Source organism: Pholis gunnellus, assembly GCF_910591455.1.
Source record: "Pholis gunnellus genome assembly, chromosome: 14".
In the NCBI taxonomy this organism is placed as follows: domain Eukaryota; kingdom Metazoa; phylum Chordata; class Actinopteri; order Perciformes; family Pholidae; genus Pholis; species Pholis gunnellus.
Window position 1 is genome coordinate 19,005,362 of NC_136541.1, and position 21,906 is coordinate 19,027,267.

At 42.4% G+C, this 21,906-nt stretch overlaps 1 protein-coding gene across 1 annotated transcript; it reads left to right on the forward strand.

The window, feature by feature from the left end:
- Window positions 1-232: 232 nt before the first annotated feature.
- On the forward strand, window positions 233-21,900 carry tgm1l1 (transglutaminase 1 like 1). Its single transcript, XM_079173214.1, has 14 exons — window positions 233-459; window positions 5,539-5,813; window positions 5,951-6,142; window positions 8,718-8,969; window positions 11,481-11,599; window positions 12,287-12,394; window positions 12,829-13,006; window positions 13,476-13,614; window positions 15,728-15,920; window positions 16,317-16,470; window positions 16,790-17,074; window positions 18,409-18,569; window positions 18,676-18,812; window positions 18,928-21,900. Exons 2-14 carry the CDS (start codon window positions 5,540-5,542, stop codon window positions 19,070-19,072), a joined length of 2,337 nt encoding a protein of 778 aa, XP_079029340.1. The 5' UTR covers window positions 233-459; window position 5,539; the 3' UTR covers window positions 19,073-21,900.
- Window positions 21,901-21,906: the final 6 nt, after the last annotated feature.

A 21,906-nucleotide genomic window follows, 5' to 3' on the forward strand; every position in this document is an offset into this window, starting at 1 on the left:
TCTTCCTGCCCTCCTCCGACGGTCTGCTTCCACTCCCTGTCTGTGTCAAACAACGCTTATTATTGCGTAATAAAAGTCTCCCCTTCCCTCGTGTGGGTGTGTGTGTGTGACGTGTGCGCCACTCACCATGTAGCCTAAAACACTACGTGCGCTCTTTTCGGTTGCGCGCGCGCTCAACTCAACGGGGACCTCCTGTGTGTGGGAAACTTCAGTCCACGCAGGGTGGGGCTGAGTGGGCTGAGCTGCGAGGAAGAGGGGCGTGTGTGTGTGTCTGTGTGTGTCAGTTTAAAAAGTACCGTGTGGTACATTTCGGGACGGGCATAAAGTATTCTGATTCAAGAACGGAGCGAGTGAAGTAAAATAAACTTCCCCAAAAGTTCGACGCTGAGAGATAATACGCCTACTCGGGACGAAGTGGAGGATTCATCGCGGATCCACAGCAGAATACACAGAGATAAAGTAAGATTTTCACCAAGTGTTTTTTTTTTTTCTTATCAGAGAGATGTTCAGTAAAGTGCAAACTTGAAGCGGGTGTACGCGCGTGACCTAACGGGTTCTTCTTAGACCAGATCTCTCTTACAATCGAGCCTTTGAGGATGATGCTCCACAGAGAGGGAAGCTCACATCCCATAAAGACAGACTGAGACATTTAATTAAGCTCGTTTAGAAACAGGACAGACCATATCCCAAAAAAAAAAAAAAATCTAAATCTGGTTTTACTCCGTTTTTAAGGCCTGTTTTCGTGCCTTTGTTGAACTTCAACATACTTGATATTTATCATGGTCTTGCAGCTCTAAATGTGAAGTTCGGCCATGAACTTGCTGAACTTTTGTTGCAACAAAACTCCGACCATCAGCTCCCCTGAATGGTTTCCAGCAGTTGATATGAAGAACCCTTTCCGTCCTTCCAATCTCCAAGCAGTTGGTTTGCTATCATACTCCCTTAATAAAAAAGAAAGAAAAAAAAAAGCTTTCCATATTCAGAAAAAGAACAGTCAATTAGTTAAGGTATTCTAATGCCCTCAGCCTTGTTGGTTGGTGGCCAATAGCTGCACCTATGCCTTTTCTTCTCTCAGAGACCTTGACAGATGTGCAGTGCATGGGATTCAAACCATTTCTTGTTGTTGTTTTTTCTGCATGTAATGGCTTTCACTATGCTGTAACATTTTTTTTTTATCAATTCATACATTTTATACATCACCAGACAAGGCTGGCCATTTAAAGCCACAGGGTTGTTGTTTGGAAACAGTGACTTGAATTCGAAGCGCTTATCTCGGGGGGCCAGTGCATACCAGAGGGGCCGGCATGCCAACACAAACCGACTGAGGAGAAGTGCAGAGCTGCAGAGGGAGATGGCACAGCATAATGGAGGAAGCAGTGATACATGATAGGCAGGGGACAAAAGATGAAGAAGAAACACTTGTTTTCAAGCTTGGCTGGCGGCTGTATTATAAATCCATTTAAATTTGTGCATTAAAGTGTGAGGGAAGAGCAGCCAAAAATTAGGCTTGTGGAATGGCTTTTCATGGTTTTAGGGGGGTTGAGTGGATGACTCTAATTGGGCAATTTTAAACCACCTAAGGTGCAGTGGTGAGATAACTTAGCTTTATTAAAGCCTTTGAAGACAGAAATTATGAACAAAACAGCTTGAAAAAGCTTTTGTTCAGTTGTTACATTTGAAAATAACCCATATTTGCAGTGCTATTTGGCCAATTACAATTGTCGCTTTCCTTTTATCAACTCAAATATTTGGTCACCAAGTGTCTGAGCGGGTAGGAAAAAGCATTGCTATCCTAAATGTTTTGAATCCTGTCATGCATTTCACTTTATTTCAATGCACGTAAGGGTTTCTTTTCACTAAAGTTAGAGATGCAGCGACGGCAGCCCAGAATGGTTCAGTGAGCGTGACTTCAGTTCTGGGTGGGGGTCATGTCTCAATACATTGTGTCCATCACAATGATTAAGAATTTTTTTTGCCAAATATTTAGAGCAGCTGGAAACAGTTTAAGGGAGGGGAATGTAATCTGACCGGCAGATGAACTCAGGAAGTAAAAGAGTTGAAAAATCAGAAGTGGCCCCAATATCACGCACATAGTGTGCGCGCACGCGCACACACACACACACACACACACATTCTACACTTTCACATGGATTTTGAGGTTGTGATACTGTGAGGTGCCCCTCCCTACCACCTGTTCCTCAGCTGTTTACCCTTTGAACTGTCACATAACATACCAGCATTGCCTCTTTTTTTTCCAAAACCAGTGTGCTCAGCCTGTTTGATGCGCCTGTCCCATGCAAATATTTAACCATGAAATCAATAGAAAACAGAGCTTCATCAAAGACCCTCTCTCTGCTGCTTATCTTTATAAAATAGCCTAGGTGCTGTAACTTTGTCACCTATCAGGTCTCAACTTTTCGCTTTTAATTTGCAAGCAGAATGATGAAGTTTAGCAGAAACAAAATAATGAGACATGTGGAGTACACATAGAACAAAGTAGATGTGCAATTGACCGTTTGGGAAACCTCCTCGCCAACAGTTATTATCCAGTTATATCTGCACTGCCAACTAACAGTGTGCTTATCTGCAGCAGACGCTCACTTACTCAGCACTTACTACTTACAAAAGTAGCCTAGCCTTACCTCCAAAGCCAAGTGGCATACTACTACGTTACTATTTAGGGTTAGTTGCTTTAAGAATCATTGTACAGGACCGTAAGTGAACAGAACGTCCCGTGTGGGAGCCACGGTACTCCTATTTCACGAGTTAACCTAACGATGTCCCGCATTGTAGCCTACTGGTTTTGGAGAAGTTTACACTCCAGTAAACCTCAGGGAAAACGTATTAGCTTTAGCCGAAGTCTTTTAATGTAATGTAATGAAAGTAGCCATCAAGCACATATTTAAGACCCTTTTCGACAAGTCTTGTTTTGCAATTAGCAAAACAAAGTCAGCCGGAGTGTGGTGAAGCCTGACCGGAGTGGTTTGGAAAGTGGTAGGAGGCAGACATGAGATACTTTGTCCAGATAACAAAAGGTGTTTTATTTACAGAAGTAGCCCTGCTACACATGTTAACAAAACAAACAGTTAACTTAGCTTAACTGAAAGAAACTTAACTCATCATAGACCACTCATCATAGACCACACGACCACACGACCACACGACCACACGACCACACGACCACACGACCACACGACCACACGACCACACGACCACACGACCACACGACCACACGACCACACGACCACACGACCACACGACCACACGACCACACGCTGATATTCCTTCCTCTCCCCGTAACAGTCAAAGTGATCTGCTTATATACAGCCTTCCATTAGCAAGATCTAGCTCATACCATGAGTGCAGGTGACACCAATTACTTCTTCAAATAGTAAAGGGACACAAGCTATAGTTTACTCTGCACACCTGTAGGTATTAAACACTTTTAGATAGTTCACAATTTGCTATACACTCTCAACAATGCATAACAGATCACAACTAACCTACATACCTATACATAATCTGCTCCCCCCCCCCCCATACCTGGTCTGACCCCATGACATCACTGCTGACATCGTCCATTGTATAAATACAGGAAATGGTTGGGTGCCTCCTCCTTTAGACTGTGGAACACATGGTGGTTAGGGTAAGTCACAAATAAAGCCAATGCTAATATGTGGACAAATGGTGTCTTCTCAACCACTTTGTCACACGGAGACACCGTTTTTAACTAATTCAAAGAGTTGGTGTTCATTAGCTATCTAGCTACGGGTGATGAAGTCTGTCGTTTCAGTTGAAGAAATGGACAGTGCATGGTGAAGGAAAAGAATGCTGTTTCTGTGCGCCTCTGTGTGAAATTGCACACCCTTTCTCTCCGTCTGCCTAACCAACCCAGCCGACGAAGGTAACGAGTACTAGCTAATCAGAGGCAGAGTAGGGTGGGTCATGAGTTTGCCATCCTAGGAGAAAGAATGGCTAGGGGAAGGGGGCTATAAAGCCAACATCATCTATACATGTTTACATAAAAACAAGCATTTTTCCTGAATATGTGCATTACTGCATCTCATTACAGTTTATGGGTGTTTTACAAGAGCTAACAAAACGCCTATGGTGCTTCAATGTTGTTACAGCGCCTCAGCCCTGTGTGGCTTTTATGTTAAGATGGAGAAGTTACAGATGGTGAGAAAAAGGAAGGAAATTAGTCTATGAGAGGGAAAGTCCCCCGCCCCAGCCTCCTTTCGTTCTAGTAAACACTTTTTGTTTTCACTTTCCTAATGTTGACATTTGGTGAACGTGAACCCGATTTCAAAGTCTGAGGATGGGCAGGGAGGGCCGGCTTATCTTCAATGTGACAAACGATCTAATTTCGTTGCGATTATTGGCGCGCCGTATGAGGGTGGGGATGTGACAGTGTGATGAATGTTCATATAATCTACAGTGCTGGACAGCCGCAGTGTATGCGCACGCACAGAGATGCACACAAACTACATTATTTTGTAACAGCTGGGGTGAGGCAGATGGAATCCAGATGCCTCCTCCAGGAGGTATTTAGATTGCTCAGAGAGTGTAGCCGACAAGGACGAAAGACTGAACAGCCCCAAGATGCTTTGAGAAAGCTTTGACAGCCGAGGAGAGTGCAAGTCCGGTATGTGGTAATTGTGGGAAAAAGTAAAGGAGTGCATTTGCTGTTTGTTTGATGGGGAAAAGAAAAACAAAATCTTAGTGGAATGAAATGTACTGCAGCACACTGCCAATAACCTCTATGGTGTGGACTGCATCTCTGTCTAATTATGTTGTTGAGCTGTTGGGCTTCTCACTTGTGTCTAGGTGTTGCAGATGTGTTTGGTTTTCTCTCACCACTATACAATCAAATGAAAGGAATTTTGTTTTGCTCACATTATTATAGAAAAAAATGTCAAAGATTCAAGAGCAAACAAACCACCGCACAGTCAGCAGTTCTCTCACGAGGAGTGGTTATTCAGAGGCAAACATTCCAAAACTTGGTCAAGTGAAACCCAAAGTATCTGCATTGATAGAAACCACTAGTGCAGTGGTTCACAACCTGGGGGTTGAGACCCCCAAATGGGTTTCCAAAGATCTGAGTGGTCACAAGGTGATTACAATGAAAATAAGGAAAAACTAATCTGATAGCTATACCCATAATTGCAGGCTTGTATTTTTTCTTGAAACATAATACAGTCAAATCTTTTGGCTTCTCAAGATTCTTCAGATACGATGAACTTAGATGGACAAATTATTCTGTCCAGACTATCCCTACCATGTGATAAGGGGTTCCAATTAGACATTTATTCATTTTAATGGGTCACAAGCCAACATATGTTGGGAAACAGGGAATTAAGGCTTAATGAAATGTATGAAAGGTGCTATAGTATTATTATCACGTTTCCATTTACACTATAGCTTAATTTTAGGAGGTCTTCTCTGTGTACCATAACAATGTGATGACTTAATATTATTATAAGTATCTTCAATTTTATTCCTGAAATACAAATAACATTTTTCTAAAATGTCACCCAGAATGCCAGGTGAGCGGTTGTCTGTAAGAGGCACGTCGGAGGTGGGGCGTTTCCCCGGTGCAGCCCCACCCACCAGGGTGGAGCTGACCATTCACAAAGAAGGGGAGAAGAAACAGGAGGGAGGCTGTCGCCGCTGGTTCAGGAAGATGTGTCCGTGCTGCTGTAAGCGCCAGAGCAGCACCTATGATGTGACAGATAGGGTGGAATTTGTCAAACCCCCGGCCCCAGAGGCTGCAAAGCCAAAGCCTGAGAATGGAGAAGCGAAGGAAATGGAAGGTAATGTCACAGACCTTTAGTATTAAATTAGTTAAACTTGACTATTGTTGCACATATGTTCATTTGACCCTTACATAGTCATAGTAGCTGCAATACAGACACATACTTAAATTTCACCTTTAACCTTCCTCTCTCAGGAGTAAAGTTTTCAGTGAGTTCTGTGGACCTGCTGAGCTCCAAGACGGGCCAGAACCGGAAGGAGCACCACACCGACTTGTATCAGGGGGACGAGCTGATCATCCGCAGAGGACAGGCCTTCCAGATGGAGCTGGAGCTCAACAGGCCCTTCATTGCTAACAATGACAAGCTGCATCTGGAGCTTAAAACAGGTATGGAAGGGATGGACAGTGTTTTCAACAGGATATGATAAAGAATTATAATCAATATGATTATTAGCAGCGGCAGAAAAGTTTGAGAGTTGGGTACACTATTTAGGTGAGCAGCAGCAGAGGGGCAGTGCACAGTTTAGGGGTTAAAAAGCATAGCATGTCATAATGGGTTGCATTAAACTGCCTATTGCAGAACAATGCACTCAGATTGCCCAAACCTGGGTTGAAGGAAAAAAGGGATTCAGAAACTGAAACAAGACGAAAAGCAAAACAATTCAGCAAAATATATAGTGAAAACTTAAACGGCCACCCGAGCAATTTAGCATTGTACTTTCATAACTTTTGGGGGAATCTGAAGAAACAGATTACAAAATGATGAACTAAATTGAAGCATCAAGATATCATGACTTTTAGTTTCTAGTATGGGTCAAGTTCCAAAAACTGGATCCTACAATTCCCATAATGCAAGCCACAAGCATTTAGTTAGACCCTCCCCACATGGTAAATTCCCAATTCTTTTAAACTCAAACCCCAAGTTTCTGTTTGAAATTTGAAGACTCAAGCCCAATCCGAGATATTATTACTTCCTGCAATTAATAAGGAATTAATAAGGAAGCTTCCAGTGATTCCCAACCGGGGCTACTTGCACCCTATGGGGTACTTCACATTGAACCTCAACTAATTTGAAAAAAAAATGCAATTAGTACAACTACCCACATTGTGAGTCAGTAAGTTACCATAAAGGTCTAAACTGAGCTAAAAGTAACCCATAAACAGTTGAAATGCTAGTTATAGATACATGGTTTACATAGCTAAATGTATCAGATAAATAGTTGAAATAGGTGGTGTCGATGAAGGGGTACTTGAGTTCATCAGTTATGTTTGTATGTCATACCACAGAAGATGTTTTACAACTCACAGGTTGAGTAGTACTTTCCATGATGTGAGAATTATTATTGAGTTGAATTGGTGGGGTGCCCCTTTAACCAGTAGTTGCTACAAGCCCGTGTGAAACGCAGAGGAATGAGCGACCGGCTCAAAACAAAGCCTGGGAAATATGGTCAAAATACCACGCATAGCAAGCACATTTAAATCGAGCAGCACTTGAACTGTAGTGTTTATAGCTTCCAGACGGCAGGACACCGGACACCTCGCTCTGGTATTTACAGGCCTCATACTACAACGATCCACTACACGCTTGGGAAATAAATGGCCCTTACATCACCGCAGAGATGTGATTTGGTATCACTTGCTGCTTAGATAGTTGGAGGAGAAACAGAATCGGCACACATAACTATCTGAGCCTCCACGTTCGACAGGCCCCCATTACCTTTGCTTTCACTGTCGCATTTGCAGTGAAAAGATTCTAAGTGCGGCACTAAAAGCTGGTTATTTTGTTCAATTAGGAAGCTGAATAAAGATTTTTCTTTTGTCAATTTTCAAAAAAAGGTTGGGTCGATGCGGCTGAAAAGAGTGTTTTTCATTGATTTCCTTTTGAACATGTCCTCAGAGATAAGAAAGGAAGTCCTGGCTGCGGTCGGCCGGAGAACAATGGCTTCTCGAGTAACTCTGTATTTGCTTAAGCAAATGGAAGCTAAAGCTCAGCAGGGTGCTACAAAGCAAATAGTTCAGAGAAAAGCATCCACAAATATTTTTATAATAAGTCTTAGTCATGCTAATGTCTTAAAGACATGTAAAAGGAAACAGCCAAGCTAATAAAACACAAACAAATGTGCTTGGCTTTCTGCAGAGATGTGTGCGTATGTGCAGTGTGGGACGTTTTCCAGAGGATTTTGTTTACTTAGACAAACTGTGGAGAGCCAAGTGAAGGCCTGGGATACATAATGGTTTACAGTTTTCTGAGGTTACACAGGGAACAGAATTACTTTGACATCAGTGAAGTCCTTCCACTGCCACTCCTGCGATCTAACTAAAGCAAAATGTTGTTGCAAAAACACAAAATGATGTGTCCATTGTAGCAGACATCTGGTTCACATTTGCAGCATCAGTTGTTGTTCTGCCCTGAAAGGCCATTTATTTAAAATTTAAAGGAATGTTAAAGCTTTATTTATTTAATACGTTTTCATACTTTTTCACAGCAAATCAGTTGCATGCAGTTAACTTTAATCTCGACATTTTGGGAAATACACTTATTCGGGTTCTTGCAAGAGTTGGATGAGAAGATTGACACCACTTGCACATTTGTCTCTGACACATGAAGCTCCAGCAAGACCGTTAGCTTAGCTTAGCATAAAGACTAGAAGCAGCAGGAACCAGCTAGCCTGGCCTTTCCCAGATAAGTCATTCTTACACTTCCATTTTTATACTGCCTAAAGAAGCGAGATACAACTTATTAATTAGAGTGTTCTAGATGTGCTGGAAAGCTAACCGTTAACGTTTTACAGTCTTCATGCTAAGCTAAGTAACAGTCTTAAGGCTGTGATTTTATATTTAACAGACAGACGTGAAAGTGGTATCAACATCCAACAACCCTATTGAACAGCACCATTGGTGTTTGTTCTTGGAAGTTCTATTAGTGTTTCCTTTTTACTCAACCATAACCTGTATGTTGCAGGTCCCCTGCCCTTGGTGTCCAAAGGCACCCATGTCATCATCCCACTGGTGGGTCACCGGGAGGACGAACGCTGGGAGGCCAAGATTGTAGAGCAGAACGGCAACAAGATCAAGCTGTCCGTCACCTCGCCAGCCAGTGCTGTGATTGGCCTGTATGGGCTCACGGTGACAACCAGCTCGTTGAAGGGCGAGGCGGCAACTACTCACGACTCCACCAAGAACATCATCATGCTCTTCAACCCTTGGTGTGAGGGTAAGATTGAAGAGTGTTTACACGGATCGAGGGTAGGAATGTGGCAGAGGGGAAGGAAAGAAGAGGAGTCATAGTTGATAAGAGGAGAAAAATGCAGGAGGAAAACACAGACGGTGTTGAATTATTATCCAGCTTACTATTAGGTTTGAGGCGGAGTTGTTTAAAACAAATCTGTTTTACTTGCAGGAGAAGTGTTTGATACAGCCCAATTACCAGGGAAAGTGCTCCCAGAACATAGCTGCTATATTACGAATAGCCTTAGCATTCTGATGGCAAGTACTGGCAGAAAGTCTGTCTGTTTTTAATCTGTGAGAAGGGTCCTGATATAATGGAACACATGGGTGAGGAGGGCCAACTCAATCCATGAGCGTGTTGCTGTCCATCAAAAAGATACAGCGTGACCTTGTATGAGAGTTGCATAACCCCAGTGGCTATGATTTAAGACTGCTGGCTCACTTGGTTCTGCCACTGAAGCACCACGTTGAGTTTGTGTGTAAGTTGAAACAGGCCTTTCAATGGCATCATTGATGAAACGTTTGCACAAAATAGAATTTTTAATGTTGATATACCCGCATGTTTGGAATGGCCCTATTATTGCTGCTTACAGACATGCAGACCGGTAAAGACATGCTCAAGTCAGCAGAACCCTGAAGCTCCGCCCCCGCTGCTGCACAGAGTGCTGTGTGCTTGTTTATTAAAAGTATATTATTGAACGTGACAAGTAACCAAATTGCACCAAATGTGTTAAAGCAGTCCATGGGGTCCCCGGCAATACACCCACTGATCTGAACTAGATCAGATGAGCAGTTCTTGAGATGTACGAAGAGCACACACACAGAGATTCCTGAGGTAGATCTGGTTAACATGTTGGCAGACTGTTGCCTGTTTACACACCCAGCAGAGCAACATTAGCATTTGGAAGAGTGTTTCCAGAGTTCCAGTGTCATATTCACACTCCTCTTAGCACTGGGGCCTGTTTCACAGAGATGGACTTTGACTTATATAGAACTGATAATCAGACAAATGTATGTCTCTATTCATCTGTTGGACAAACTGCATAGATCTACTATACTATAGTAGGTCTCATTTACCTTCTGGCTTTTGTCATAATGTCAGAGGTCAGTCTCATTGTTTTAAATTATGCATACTTATTATCCTCTGATTCAGTTAATAAAGCCTTAGGAAATAAGGTCCTTTATTTATTCTGCTGACCTCAGCTTGCTATGTACTGTAAATTCCCTGCACAGAATATTTGACAAAAAAAGAAATATATTTGCAACACAGCTAAATAAAAACAGAAAAGGTGGACCTGGATTTGATAAAAACTGACGCTCTGTCTTTCATTATGGCATGGCTGTTTTTGGCAGCGAGCCCAATCTTCTCTTCCCTCTTTCAATCTCTTCTTCCCGAGACCAATCTCTCCCTCACGCTCATAAAATTCAAAATCCTACAATTACTGTATTAAAAACGCCATGGGGCGAGCTCACAGTAATCCTGCAGCTGGTGACAACCTGTCCTCTCCCTCGCTTTAACTGCTGCCATGTGTATTTCCTGCCTTTATGTGCTTCTCCCACCCAGTCCCACACACACTGCATGTCCACCAAATCCTCACTCCATTGCTCTGTTTTCTGGTCTGCGCCTCCTCCTTCACGTCCTCCTGTGTGTGTGTGTGTGTGTGTGCGCGCATCTGTTTCTCCCTATATTGCAGAAATAATCAGTAAGAAGAAATGAAAAGCAAAATGATCACAGCTGCCAGATGCTGTCATTCTCCACCTCTCCTTTCTCGTGTAAACTCTCAAGACAGTCTGTTACGCTCCACTCCCCCTCACCCCTCTCGACCCCTCTCCCTCCCAAGCATAACTCCCCCCCCCCCCCCCCCCCCCCCCCCCTCATTCGTCCCTCATGACTTTGTTAAACCTCTTCCTTCCACTTCATTTTTCCCATGTCTATCTTGAATACTCTTATACTTTTACTAAGCTTTCCCTTTCGGTTTTCTCGTCACGTACCTTTCCCCCCCCCCACCCACTGTTTATCACGGTGGCAACAGCACAAGATAAACGCTGTGGAAAAACAAAGACACCGTTTTGTGAAGCTCATGTCGGGGGTGCACGCCCAAGTCTGTAGAGCTGATGTCACTCAAAACAGACCGTTTCCCATAAATGAACATGGGCCCCACTGCAAGGTCCATGGAGTCATTGTGTTTTACTAACCATTTCCTGGCCTAGGGGATTCCCTCACAGCATTTGTAAAAAATAAATCACATTCTTATGTAGTTTGGTCACTGAAGAGGTGATAAAAGCCTGTTCTGGGTAACTTTCACACAGAGAGGAAGCCAACGTCTTGACTAGAGCTTATCCTTAAGTAAGAATCCAACCGTTCAATAAAAGTGTTTCCATGCATTTCCTGTCAAGGATCAACTTCAGTTATACAACTAAGAATACACGAGTGTATACAATGTAGGATGAAAAACTGTCAGTATTATAATGCCAGATTATTATTATGTCTTTCCAGAGGACGCAGTGTTCTTGCATGATGAAGAGGAGACAAAGGAGTACGTGCTGAATGACACCGGGAGGATTTACTATGGCACAGAGAAACAAATAGGTGCCCGCACGTGGAACTTTGGCCAGGTACGCGCTATCGAGACAAGTTGTGACTCGAAAGTGCTGAATTAATGGTTTTGAATGAACATGACATCATTGTCTGTGGCACTCAGCAGGTTTATCCCAGACTGAAGATGTAAATCTTTAAAAGAGGGTCACAAATATATTGTTTTATTATTGAAAAATGCTAAGTCATTTTGTATAACGACTGGGCACAATAGTTTTTGTTAAAGGGTGCTTGAACAAGAGTAAACTGTATTTGTTGGAGACTATTTTCAACTGTGGAATAATACAAGTGCACGAGTGAGCATCTCAATGGGATTATCCTGGCTAAATAAAGGTTAAATCGGATTACATTTAAATTTCCAGCAGCAGCTTTTCTTTATTCATTTATCAGTTTTACATGCTTTTAGTTATGTTTTGTAGCCTTATCGGTCTTCCACCATCTGTCGTCCATTTGTGCTGAAAGAACAGCACCATCTTCCTGTTTTGTGCCGTAAATCATTCCGTAGTTGTGAAATACTGTGAAGCATGGAGGCTGGTAGAAAATGTAAATCTCATCCGTAATTTGAACAATTTTTCAATTATTGTAGTTATTTTTAATTCATGTTTTGATTAGACATGTATGTAAATTGTACCCAATACTATGATCAAAATCCCCATTTGAATGAACTAATTTCCTTTGCTGCGTGTTTATGTGTCTTTTGGTTTTAGTTTCACGAGGGAATCCTGGAAGCGTGTCTGTTTATCCTGGAGAAGAGTGACATGCCACCATCTGGCCGAGGGGATCCTGTCAATGTGGTTAGAGTCATATCTGCCATGGTGAGTTTGGATTTATATTGACATCACCCCATCTCAGGATATTAGAAATACTGAAGTCATGAGTCCAAGTCCCTCAAGGCTCACATTTCATATATTCAGTTAACTTGTGAATTGTATTTCTGTGAATTTTGTTTCCCAACATGAAATGCTGTTTCAAAGCAGTCTCCACACTGCCAGGAATAAACTCATGGTGGGGGGAAAAAACTGAATACTTGGCCTAAAAGTAGTCAAATTTAGATATATTGATTATACAAATTCTGCCCAAAACGTATGAAATACCCTTCATTTGCTTTAATCTTAATTTGCAGCTAGCCTCAGCTAACAAATATTCCAGGAACATTGGAGAGGACATGACCTCAGTGTCTTCATTAGTAGCTATGATCCTAATCATTTTCTGCTTGGGAAATTCATATATATTTTTTTAATCTTTTCAGATAAATGCTCAGGACGACTCTGGGGTTCTGGTGGGGAACTGGTCTGGGAATTACTCTGATGGAGTCGCTCCTTCGGCGTGGAGCAGCAGCGTGGAGATCCTGAGGAAGTACCACACCTCCAATGGAACGCCTGTGTCATATGGACAGTGCTGGGTCTTCTCTGGGATCACTACAACGGGTGAGTGTGAGGGAAAATAAAACGGAGAGTGCGTGCGTGTGCGTGCACCGCAAAGTTTCCCAGTGGACACGTGAATTGAATTTACAGTCAAAAGACTGCGATCAGGCCCTTTTCATTAGCTCTCACTACTCTTTAACAGAATACTTCATTCATTGTGCGTGCACACAGGGTCCCTCACATGGTAGCTATAGCTGACCTTAGCACCTGATAGCAAGCCGTAGCTCATATAGACTCTAAATACCTCGCATTGGCATTCCTGTCATACCTCCTACTTTTGTCAAAGATGGAGCCACATGTGTTGCTTTCAGTCAGCCAGGATAATAAAGTTCCTCGCAACCACGCAAATGCCATCACAGTGGAAATCTCTGAAGTCATTATGTTCAAGCCTTCGCATCTGCGAACATAATTCAATTGTCAAATGACCTCGTAAATTGAGTTTTAATGACTTTCTTTCTGTCCTTGTTACCAGTGCTGCGGTGTCTGGGCATACCCGCCCGCAGTGTGACCAACTTCCAGTCTGCTCATGATACTGACGTATCCCTCACCACAGATGTGTATTTGGATGAGAATATGGAGCCGATCGACTACCTGAATAGTGACTCTGTGTGGTAAGATGTGTAACTCTACATGAGGACACCATGGCATTGGAAAAATTGCCTGCTGCTAAATCCATACCGTAGGAATGCGGCATATATTTAGATCTGCTCCGAAAGCAGTCCTCTCTAACTTGAAACCTCAGAGTCATGCTCGTCCAATTAATTGCAACTCCTTTCAGACTGCGGAGGCTAATCTAGTATCAATCTGCAATCTGGTACTACAGTGTTCTTAGCGGTACAATATACGGGATTCAGAGAATTAAAATAGCAGCAAAAAACTATTGCTATGTAAAGATATAGTAGAGTAATGTCTTCCTGAGAAGAGAATGAAATCGCTCTCCCTGTCTGTGTTGTAATCTGAGTTTTTTCTTACATTTTTAACATAGCTGGGCCGGCCCACATGCTTTTAGCGCATGTTAGTGAATGTGAGGGTTCCCCACTGGTCAGCTCACGGCCACATTCCTAGACTCATATGGCAGTTATAGCTGATAACGCCATCCCGACCGACGGCGTTGTCACGGAAGCGTAGCACTCACCCTCTGATTGATCGTCAACTAAAGACTCTAGCTCGATCTCTGTTTTCAGCAGTTTTGCAATAGTTTGCCTCTAGCACAGCAATCGCCATGTTGAGAGCTGCTTAGAGGCAGTCGAAAAGCTCACAATCTTGTATATAGAACCTTTCAGTGGTGGGCCGTCAGTGAAAAGCCTTCTCTGCTGGCAGAATCAGAATCACAAAGTTATAGCTATTTTGTAATTTAATAATTTTTTATAAATACACTACATGTATCATAATTTATAAAAATATTTTTACCATTATCTTATTTTCTCATTGCACAGCTACTGTCTTCCTCAGTTGCTCTGCTTCCAGTGCAGCTTGTTTTAAGTAGAGCTTTTATCCAATCAGATTTCACCTCTGTGTCTCTAGGTAAGAAGAGAGGCCCCAGGCCTGCAGACTCACAAGTGCCTCCATGTTCAGTTTAAGTGAATGGGGACGATATTGTTGATTGTCATAGTCTTCAACCAATCAGATCTTTAGTTTAACATTCTTTGACACGCCAGAGCAGCTTGCAGGCCTACAACTACGTCAGCATTACGTGCAGTGAGATGCAGCGTGCGGTGTGATTGGTCAGTGGGCGAGCACGTGACTATTGGAAAACGAAACTTAAAGTAGCCATCAAAGGCTTAGTCAGAGTCCTAAGAGTGAAATTGAAAGATATGAATGAAATTATGGTATATTTTGCTATTTTGTTTTTGTTTTTTAACACTCAATGGCTGAAATTGGAAGAGAAACGGATTTGTGAGTTGGGATTTAACCGTGGGATTAAACTCTTTGTCAACAAAGAAAAGAGGATGTGATCGGCATTTGTCAACTGGTTTGTTTTTTTACATCTAATATCTGAATGGCCCTTGAGTGTGTAGCAGAATGCATGTTACTGCTGTTGTTTTCCCGTTAAGCTAGTTAGCCTAGCCTCCCAGAACACTTGCGGGGCCTCAGCTGTTTTTGTTCCAGTTCAGAGGTCACACGGACCTGTCTCCTAGTGAGCGCAGAAAACATTATATTTCCTACAATTTAAGCTTCTGCATTTTCCAAATGCACTAGTATTATTCAAACGTATTGTTCGGTTTGTAAGCCTCGTACCGAACGGTTTAATACAAATACGTAACGTTGTATAGTTACAGCCCAAGAAACGAATAATAACCCTAGCTGTGGCGCCATCATGAGGTTATAAGGTGGTATTTCAGCAGTGAAGGCCCAGGTATAAAATGCACGGCCCGCCACTGGAACCTGCCCAGCAAAGTACACCAGGTACTTGTTGCAATGTAGCTAAATGTAGCAATGCCAGCTTCATTTGTATCAATAATTCCTGTTACATTAAGGATCCATACTTCGTAATTCCTTGTTTTTACAACTTTGTAGCCATACCTGATCCACAAACATTTGATGCCATTTCTGCCTAACACATGTTCATAAAACCAAGGTAACACAAATCGAAAATTAAGATGCCTCTGATAAATTAAGAATATACTATGATATTTAAGGAATATTTTTGTCAAAAAGAAGAGTATTTTCCAAAATGTCAAGCTTAAATGAGACTTCAAACAAACATAATTTAATCCCATCTAGGAACTTCCACGTGTGGAATGACTGCTGGATGGCGAGAGCAGACCTGCCCCCTGGGTATGGAGGATGGCAGGCTGTTGATTCTACTCCCCAGGAAACCAGCCAGGGCACCTTCTGCTGCGGCCCCGCCTCTGTCAACGGCATCCGCTCTGGCCAGGTCTACCTCAAACACGACACGCCGTTTGTCTTCGCTGAGGTGAGTGCTTGAAATTGGCAGGTGGGCGTTCTCTCTAGATTAATTATGTGTACCAAAGTGAAGGGAATGTGGTCAAACTGAATTGCAGGGACAGATCGTCTAAAAAGGTGGACTTTAGAACTGTATCGGGCATAAATTGTGAAACTTTAATAGATATAATTTAGTGCGTTAAAGCAAACACCTTCTCTAGCAGCATGCATCCTTTTTAAATAATAATACATTTCTTGGGTCCATGTCTCACCGCTATTCACAGCGGAATAACAAAGACACTTCTTCCCTATCCACTTGTTCAAAGCGAAGATTAAGAATAAATAAAAGTGATGTGCACTTTGGATCAACTTCATCATCGGTGTGAAAGGCAAACTTCTCATGTACTTGATGATACGTTTCTATCAGGTCAACAGTGATAAGATCTTCTGGCAGAGGAACCTGGACGCCACTTTCAGCCAGATCCACAGTGAGAAGAAAGCTGTCGGCCACTGCATCAGCACTAAAGCAGTGGGCTCTGATGAGAGGGCAGACATCACGCACCTGTACAAACACCAAGAAGGTACTGGCATGCATATCGTACTTTGCTAATTGCATTTCGACCCCAAGATTGATGCTCCAGAACCAGACAGAATTATTTCTACACTACCTGGAACACTCTTCAAATGTGATAATTTAATACTTTCTTGCTGCATAGATCATTTCGCTGTACATTCCCCTTGTCTGACCCTACAACTATTCACTGCACCTCACAATATTAAAATACGTCTCTTGTTTTTCTTAGTTTGAAGGACTGTGTGCCATATCTCTTGTGTCCGTCAATAAATCCCAAAACATCCGACAGAATGAGGCGCACTCACATTCTCCTCCCTCTGTACCAGGTTCGGAAGAGGAACGCATCGCCGTGGAGACTGCCAGTCGCTATGGCAGCAAGCCAAATGTCTACTCCACGGCCACGGCAGAGGATGTGAGCATTGAGGTGAAGATGGAGGGCGAGGGGCCCAGGATGGGCGCAGACGCCCAGCTGAGCATCGTGGTGAAGAACCTGAGCTCGCATCCTCGTCAGACCACTCTGCACATCCAGGTGGCCGTCATGTACTACACTGGTGTGCTGAAGAGCACCATCAAGAAAGAGCAGATGCCTGTGGAGCTCTTGCCCAATGAAGGTAGGCTTTCCACGGAGCGTTAAAAGCTGCTGGAATTAATTTGTTCATGGATCCAATGGCCACATGTATGTGAAAGTGGTCGTCCACTGTGACAAATCATCCAACTTTCCCCTCAAGTCAAGTTCACACTGCTTGACTTTCAAAGTGGTCACGCGCTACTCCATCTTTCACACGGGGATTCCCTGATGAGGGGTCCAGACTACATTTTGTCACAAACACACGCGAGGCTTTACACGGGCGTAGTCCTGCTTTTTGTCGTCAGCACACTGTTTCCCCTATGTAGATCGCCCACTGTGTTATGTCTATTCTGCAAACATCCAACACCTGAGACGCAACAACAACTTTGGTTGCAACACGATTTACACATGTACAGGCAACCCGTCCGCCAGGTTTCCCCTCAACCCGTGTCTTGAGCTTCCATCTCGCGTCTTTGAACAGTTTACACATAGCGCTGGAGCACTGAGCTAACGTCATTCAGCTTCTGATCTGGGACTTTTGTCTGGGAGCTCCACAAACTGTCGGCGAGTGGAAATTCAGGGCTGTGGTGTGAACTAGGCACCCGGATCTAGAGAGATTTAGCGTCTTTTAACTCATTGTTTTGGTCTGAAGGCCTACAACTCTGTTTTGATTTACTCTCACAGCAAAAAAGCTCTAATAACCGACTGTACAATACCTGTCCACGATCAAACGGCAACAATTAGCTAATGATTATTCTCTCAGGAGCTGGTGGAGACCAAAACATATAGCTACAAGGAGAGCGATGAATGCTGATGTTGAGTCGCATCTATTTAAGCAGCTGTTTGCTAACTTTGCCATATCAACTTAAAAGGCGATAATAGCTCAGTGTGGTGTCTAGAGCTTGTTTCTGTTGCCCCAAAGTGGCTTGAAAATCAGATAATTCACGTTTAAAACATCAACATTACAAAATGATATACCAGTGTCTATCTAAAGTTTATTAACATTAGCCGCCAATAGCTACAGGTCATAGAAAACCCCCAAAAAAGGCTCTAGCAGCAAAACCCCTGAGAATATTTAATTGATTGCTCATGACTTCATTTGTGAGGGAACAAGGTTCTTGTTTCAGAACTGAATGCAGTAGTAGCAGTCTCGCTATAATGCAATTTACTGTACTGGTATAGCCGGGGGAGCTTTGCTAATAAGCGACTGTAGATTAAAAAAACGAGTTCTAACATTATTAAGTAAGATTTGAAGGTGCCAGTTGGGGTGTTTTTCTTTTTTTTTTCTTTTTTTTTTTGCGAAAAAAGTAAAACCTGCATAGAATTAAAATCTGAATACTGAGCCCAGGCCCCTTTTCTGTTCCTCTCCCCACACAGAGAAGACCATTGAGTGGATGCTGCCCTACCAACAGTACCAAAACCAGCTGGTGGATCAGGCAGCTCTGATGCTGACCCTGTCTGGAAGGGTCGGTGAGACCCAGCAAGTATTAGCCAACCAGACCACCTTCAGGCTCCTTACACCTGACCTCAACGTCACGGTAGGCGTTTGTTTTGCCGCATAACTTCAGGATTACCGCTAGAGTGAAATGACAGGAAAAGGTTTTGTTCACATCTCCTGACTCATTTTTAATTGCCCTCTCACAGGCTTTGGGAGAAGCTGTTGTTGGCAAGGAGATGGCAGCCAAGATTACCTTCACCAACCCTCTGCCACGTATGCTGAAGGGAGTGGTGTTCAGAGTGGAGGGCCTGGGTCTGCAGAAGGGCCACGAAGTGGTTGTTGGGTAAGAACATGCGACATCTCCTTTTTTTTTTTAAATCTCTATCTCTTTCACACACAACTCCCTCAACATTTCCTTCTCCAGTCTAATATCCCCACTTCTCTTTTTTCCCTCACAGCGATGTAGGCGGCCACTCGACAGTGACACTGACGGAGCACTTCATCCCCACACAGCCCGGACCCAGGAAGCTGGTGGCGTCCCTTGACTGCAAACAGCTCACACAAGTGCACGGGGTGGCTGATATTATTGTTCTTGAGCAATGAGAAGCAATATCCCGACCTGTCCTCTCATTTGTTCCTCATGAAATATGAACAGAGCCTCTAATTATATGAAGCATGCGAAGTTCCTGTATCTTAAACAATCGTGTTGGTTTTGTACTACAGAAAACAAATGTGGCTATTTTTTAAAACTATGAGTAGACAATTAGCAACTGTAGCACTATCAGTATTATTTACTTTTTTACTTAAATATAAATCCACACTTATGCCTTACTCTGAAATGTCTGAACTGTGGTGAAGTCTGCAGCAGGGTTTAAAACCATGCGCAGCTAATTAAGTGCTTTGATTAACAAGCATTGGTATATTGAAGTTATAGAACCTGATTACACAGACTGTCCAAAGACCAAAGAATGTGAAGGTGCAGACAGTCGGGTCATGATAATGTAAATACTGTATTTCATAAGAAGAAAAGTGTTGTCAGACTAAATGAACCTCTCGTGGCTTAGATGAAGGAAGGGTCCTGGGGGTGTTCTCAAAGGGACTGGTGTTGAAATTGGCATTGACATTCTGCAAAGGGCACATTCTTACAATTCCTCACGTTTTTTTCCCCCCGTCACATTTGGCTGATTAACTATTTAATTATTGTTGTCATTTTTCCATGCAGATTTCCCCAAAAATTGAATCTACAAGGAGATGGCTAAAAGGTTGTTTTAATCACCAGATGAAATGCGAAATTCATAATAATTGCTTTTATTTGGACAAGTTGGCAATCATAAAACTCTCCACTTGCAGAATGCAAAAAAACCAAACGTTCCCTTGGGAAGAATTCTACCAGATGTTGTTCTGTCTGTTTCTCCATCATAAGGTGTGTACAATAACACTGGAGTCAGCTTTGAAGTACATCGCAACCTCTGTGAAAAATACGACTCTGCTGTGAATTCCCGCAAACCATATCAGACCACAGAAGGCCTTAATTCACCTGAGCTTTACCGGGTTACCCGGTTATTTAACTTGAGCACTAAAAGTACAATGTGAAGAAAAGTATTTTAATAACATTACACTATTTATCTACCATATCTACCTGGAATGTTAATTTTGTTTCTGTATTGTGTGTTGTGATGGTAATAAACCTAACACTGAAACAATGGCATGACTCACGAGTGATTTTCTACTTCCATTCATCATTGGACAAGTCGTTACTGGAGAGAGAGGAAAGAAGGTAGATTATACTGTAATGTCGTCATTCGGAGGAAGAAAGTGGCTACCTGTACTTTTCCATTCGAGCAATATTATTTTTGTGTGGCACGTGACATGATTTGCTGTACAGTGATTCATTTCAACTTTGTGTAACGTGATGCAGGTGAGCTGACTCATTTGCTGCCTTTCATCATTCAAGATATTGATGTCTGACGTATTCAGACGTATGTGATTTTTCTATTTCATCTTTGACCTACATGGAGATAGATGGCACGTTTAATACAGAGTTTCAATACCAATCTCTAACTTTAGCTAATTTAAAAATGCAACATGGTGGACTGCGTGGAAGAAGACATTTAAAACTTATTTAAATGGCGTTCTCTAAGTTAAATAAACCCAACGATTCTTGGTTTAAGGTCATTATACACATAATGAAAACATAGTTATGCAGATTAAATTCCATTTCTGCCAATTAGTCCCCCTAAATGTTACACGCTGTTCCTTTTAAGACATGCATGGTAAGCAGGGCAGTGGTGGAGTGTAACGCAATCACTTAGTGCTGTGAAGGAAATACTGACTTTTTACTGCATTGGATTTATTTAACAGCTTTTCATATAAAAAATATATGTATAACACTGACAAGGGCCATTCTGCTGTCAAAGGAGTACTTTTAATTTCAATGTTAATTTTGTAGAAAACTCAGCTGTGCTGTCGCTTTTTGACATTTAAATTGATGTGCTTGTTATGGAGCGGTGAGTATTTCAAGCATTGCTACTTCTACTAAAATACAAGATCTGAATATTTCGTCAACCACTGAGGGAGATAGGGTGGAGCAAAATAAACAGGAACATATTGTATGACATCCTGTAGTTTGAGCTCAGGCAGCAGAGGAGGAATGCAATCAAATGTGCTTCATTTGAGTATTTATTATGAGTCTGCTTTTCAGAGGGGAATTTCGTACCTTTTACTCCATTTTTTTACTCTACATTTATCTGATGGCTGTAGTTTACTAGGCATTGTGAGTCTATCATAAAATATAATTCATGATGACTTGCAGTGGGCCAGCTCACTCCTAAAGGTCTTGGGGGGCGGCCCAAGGCAATGCCAGAAAGATAAGAACTAACTAAGGAACTAAATACGAGACAAAATAAAGAAAAAACTACAAGCGAGTGGACTCCATTAGCCCTCTCCGGCCGCCTCCTTCCCAGGCTATACCGACCACTGAATGACTTGATTCATTAACTTGTTTATTTTTACTTTACCATTATTAATGTCATTTCCTTTATTTTGTATTAATCTCTTATTTTTCCTTATTATACCTGCGCTATGCACATTCCTCTGGTTACAGCTATCCATATATGACACACTTACGTACTCTTTCATACGTGCACACAAACACCTACAGTCTACATATTCAAATAACTCCTGTTCTCGTCTAACCCTAATCCTCTTCATATCCGCATGTCAAACAAGGCTCATAGAATGAAGGCTGGGGGCACGGTCTAGAACTATGGGGTGTAACATGTGCAGCGTAACTGGAGCTGCGATGTCAGAGGGTTACAGCAGGCGGTGCTAGAAATAAAGAACCGCTGGTATCTATGTTCTTTAGGTGAGCCGACCCTGACGGAACTTTTCGGTGCACTCGAATGGCTAGAGACCAATGTACAGTAAAACAGTTTCAG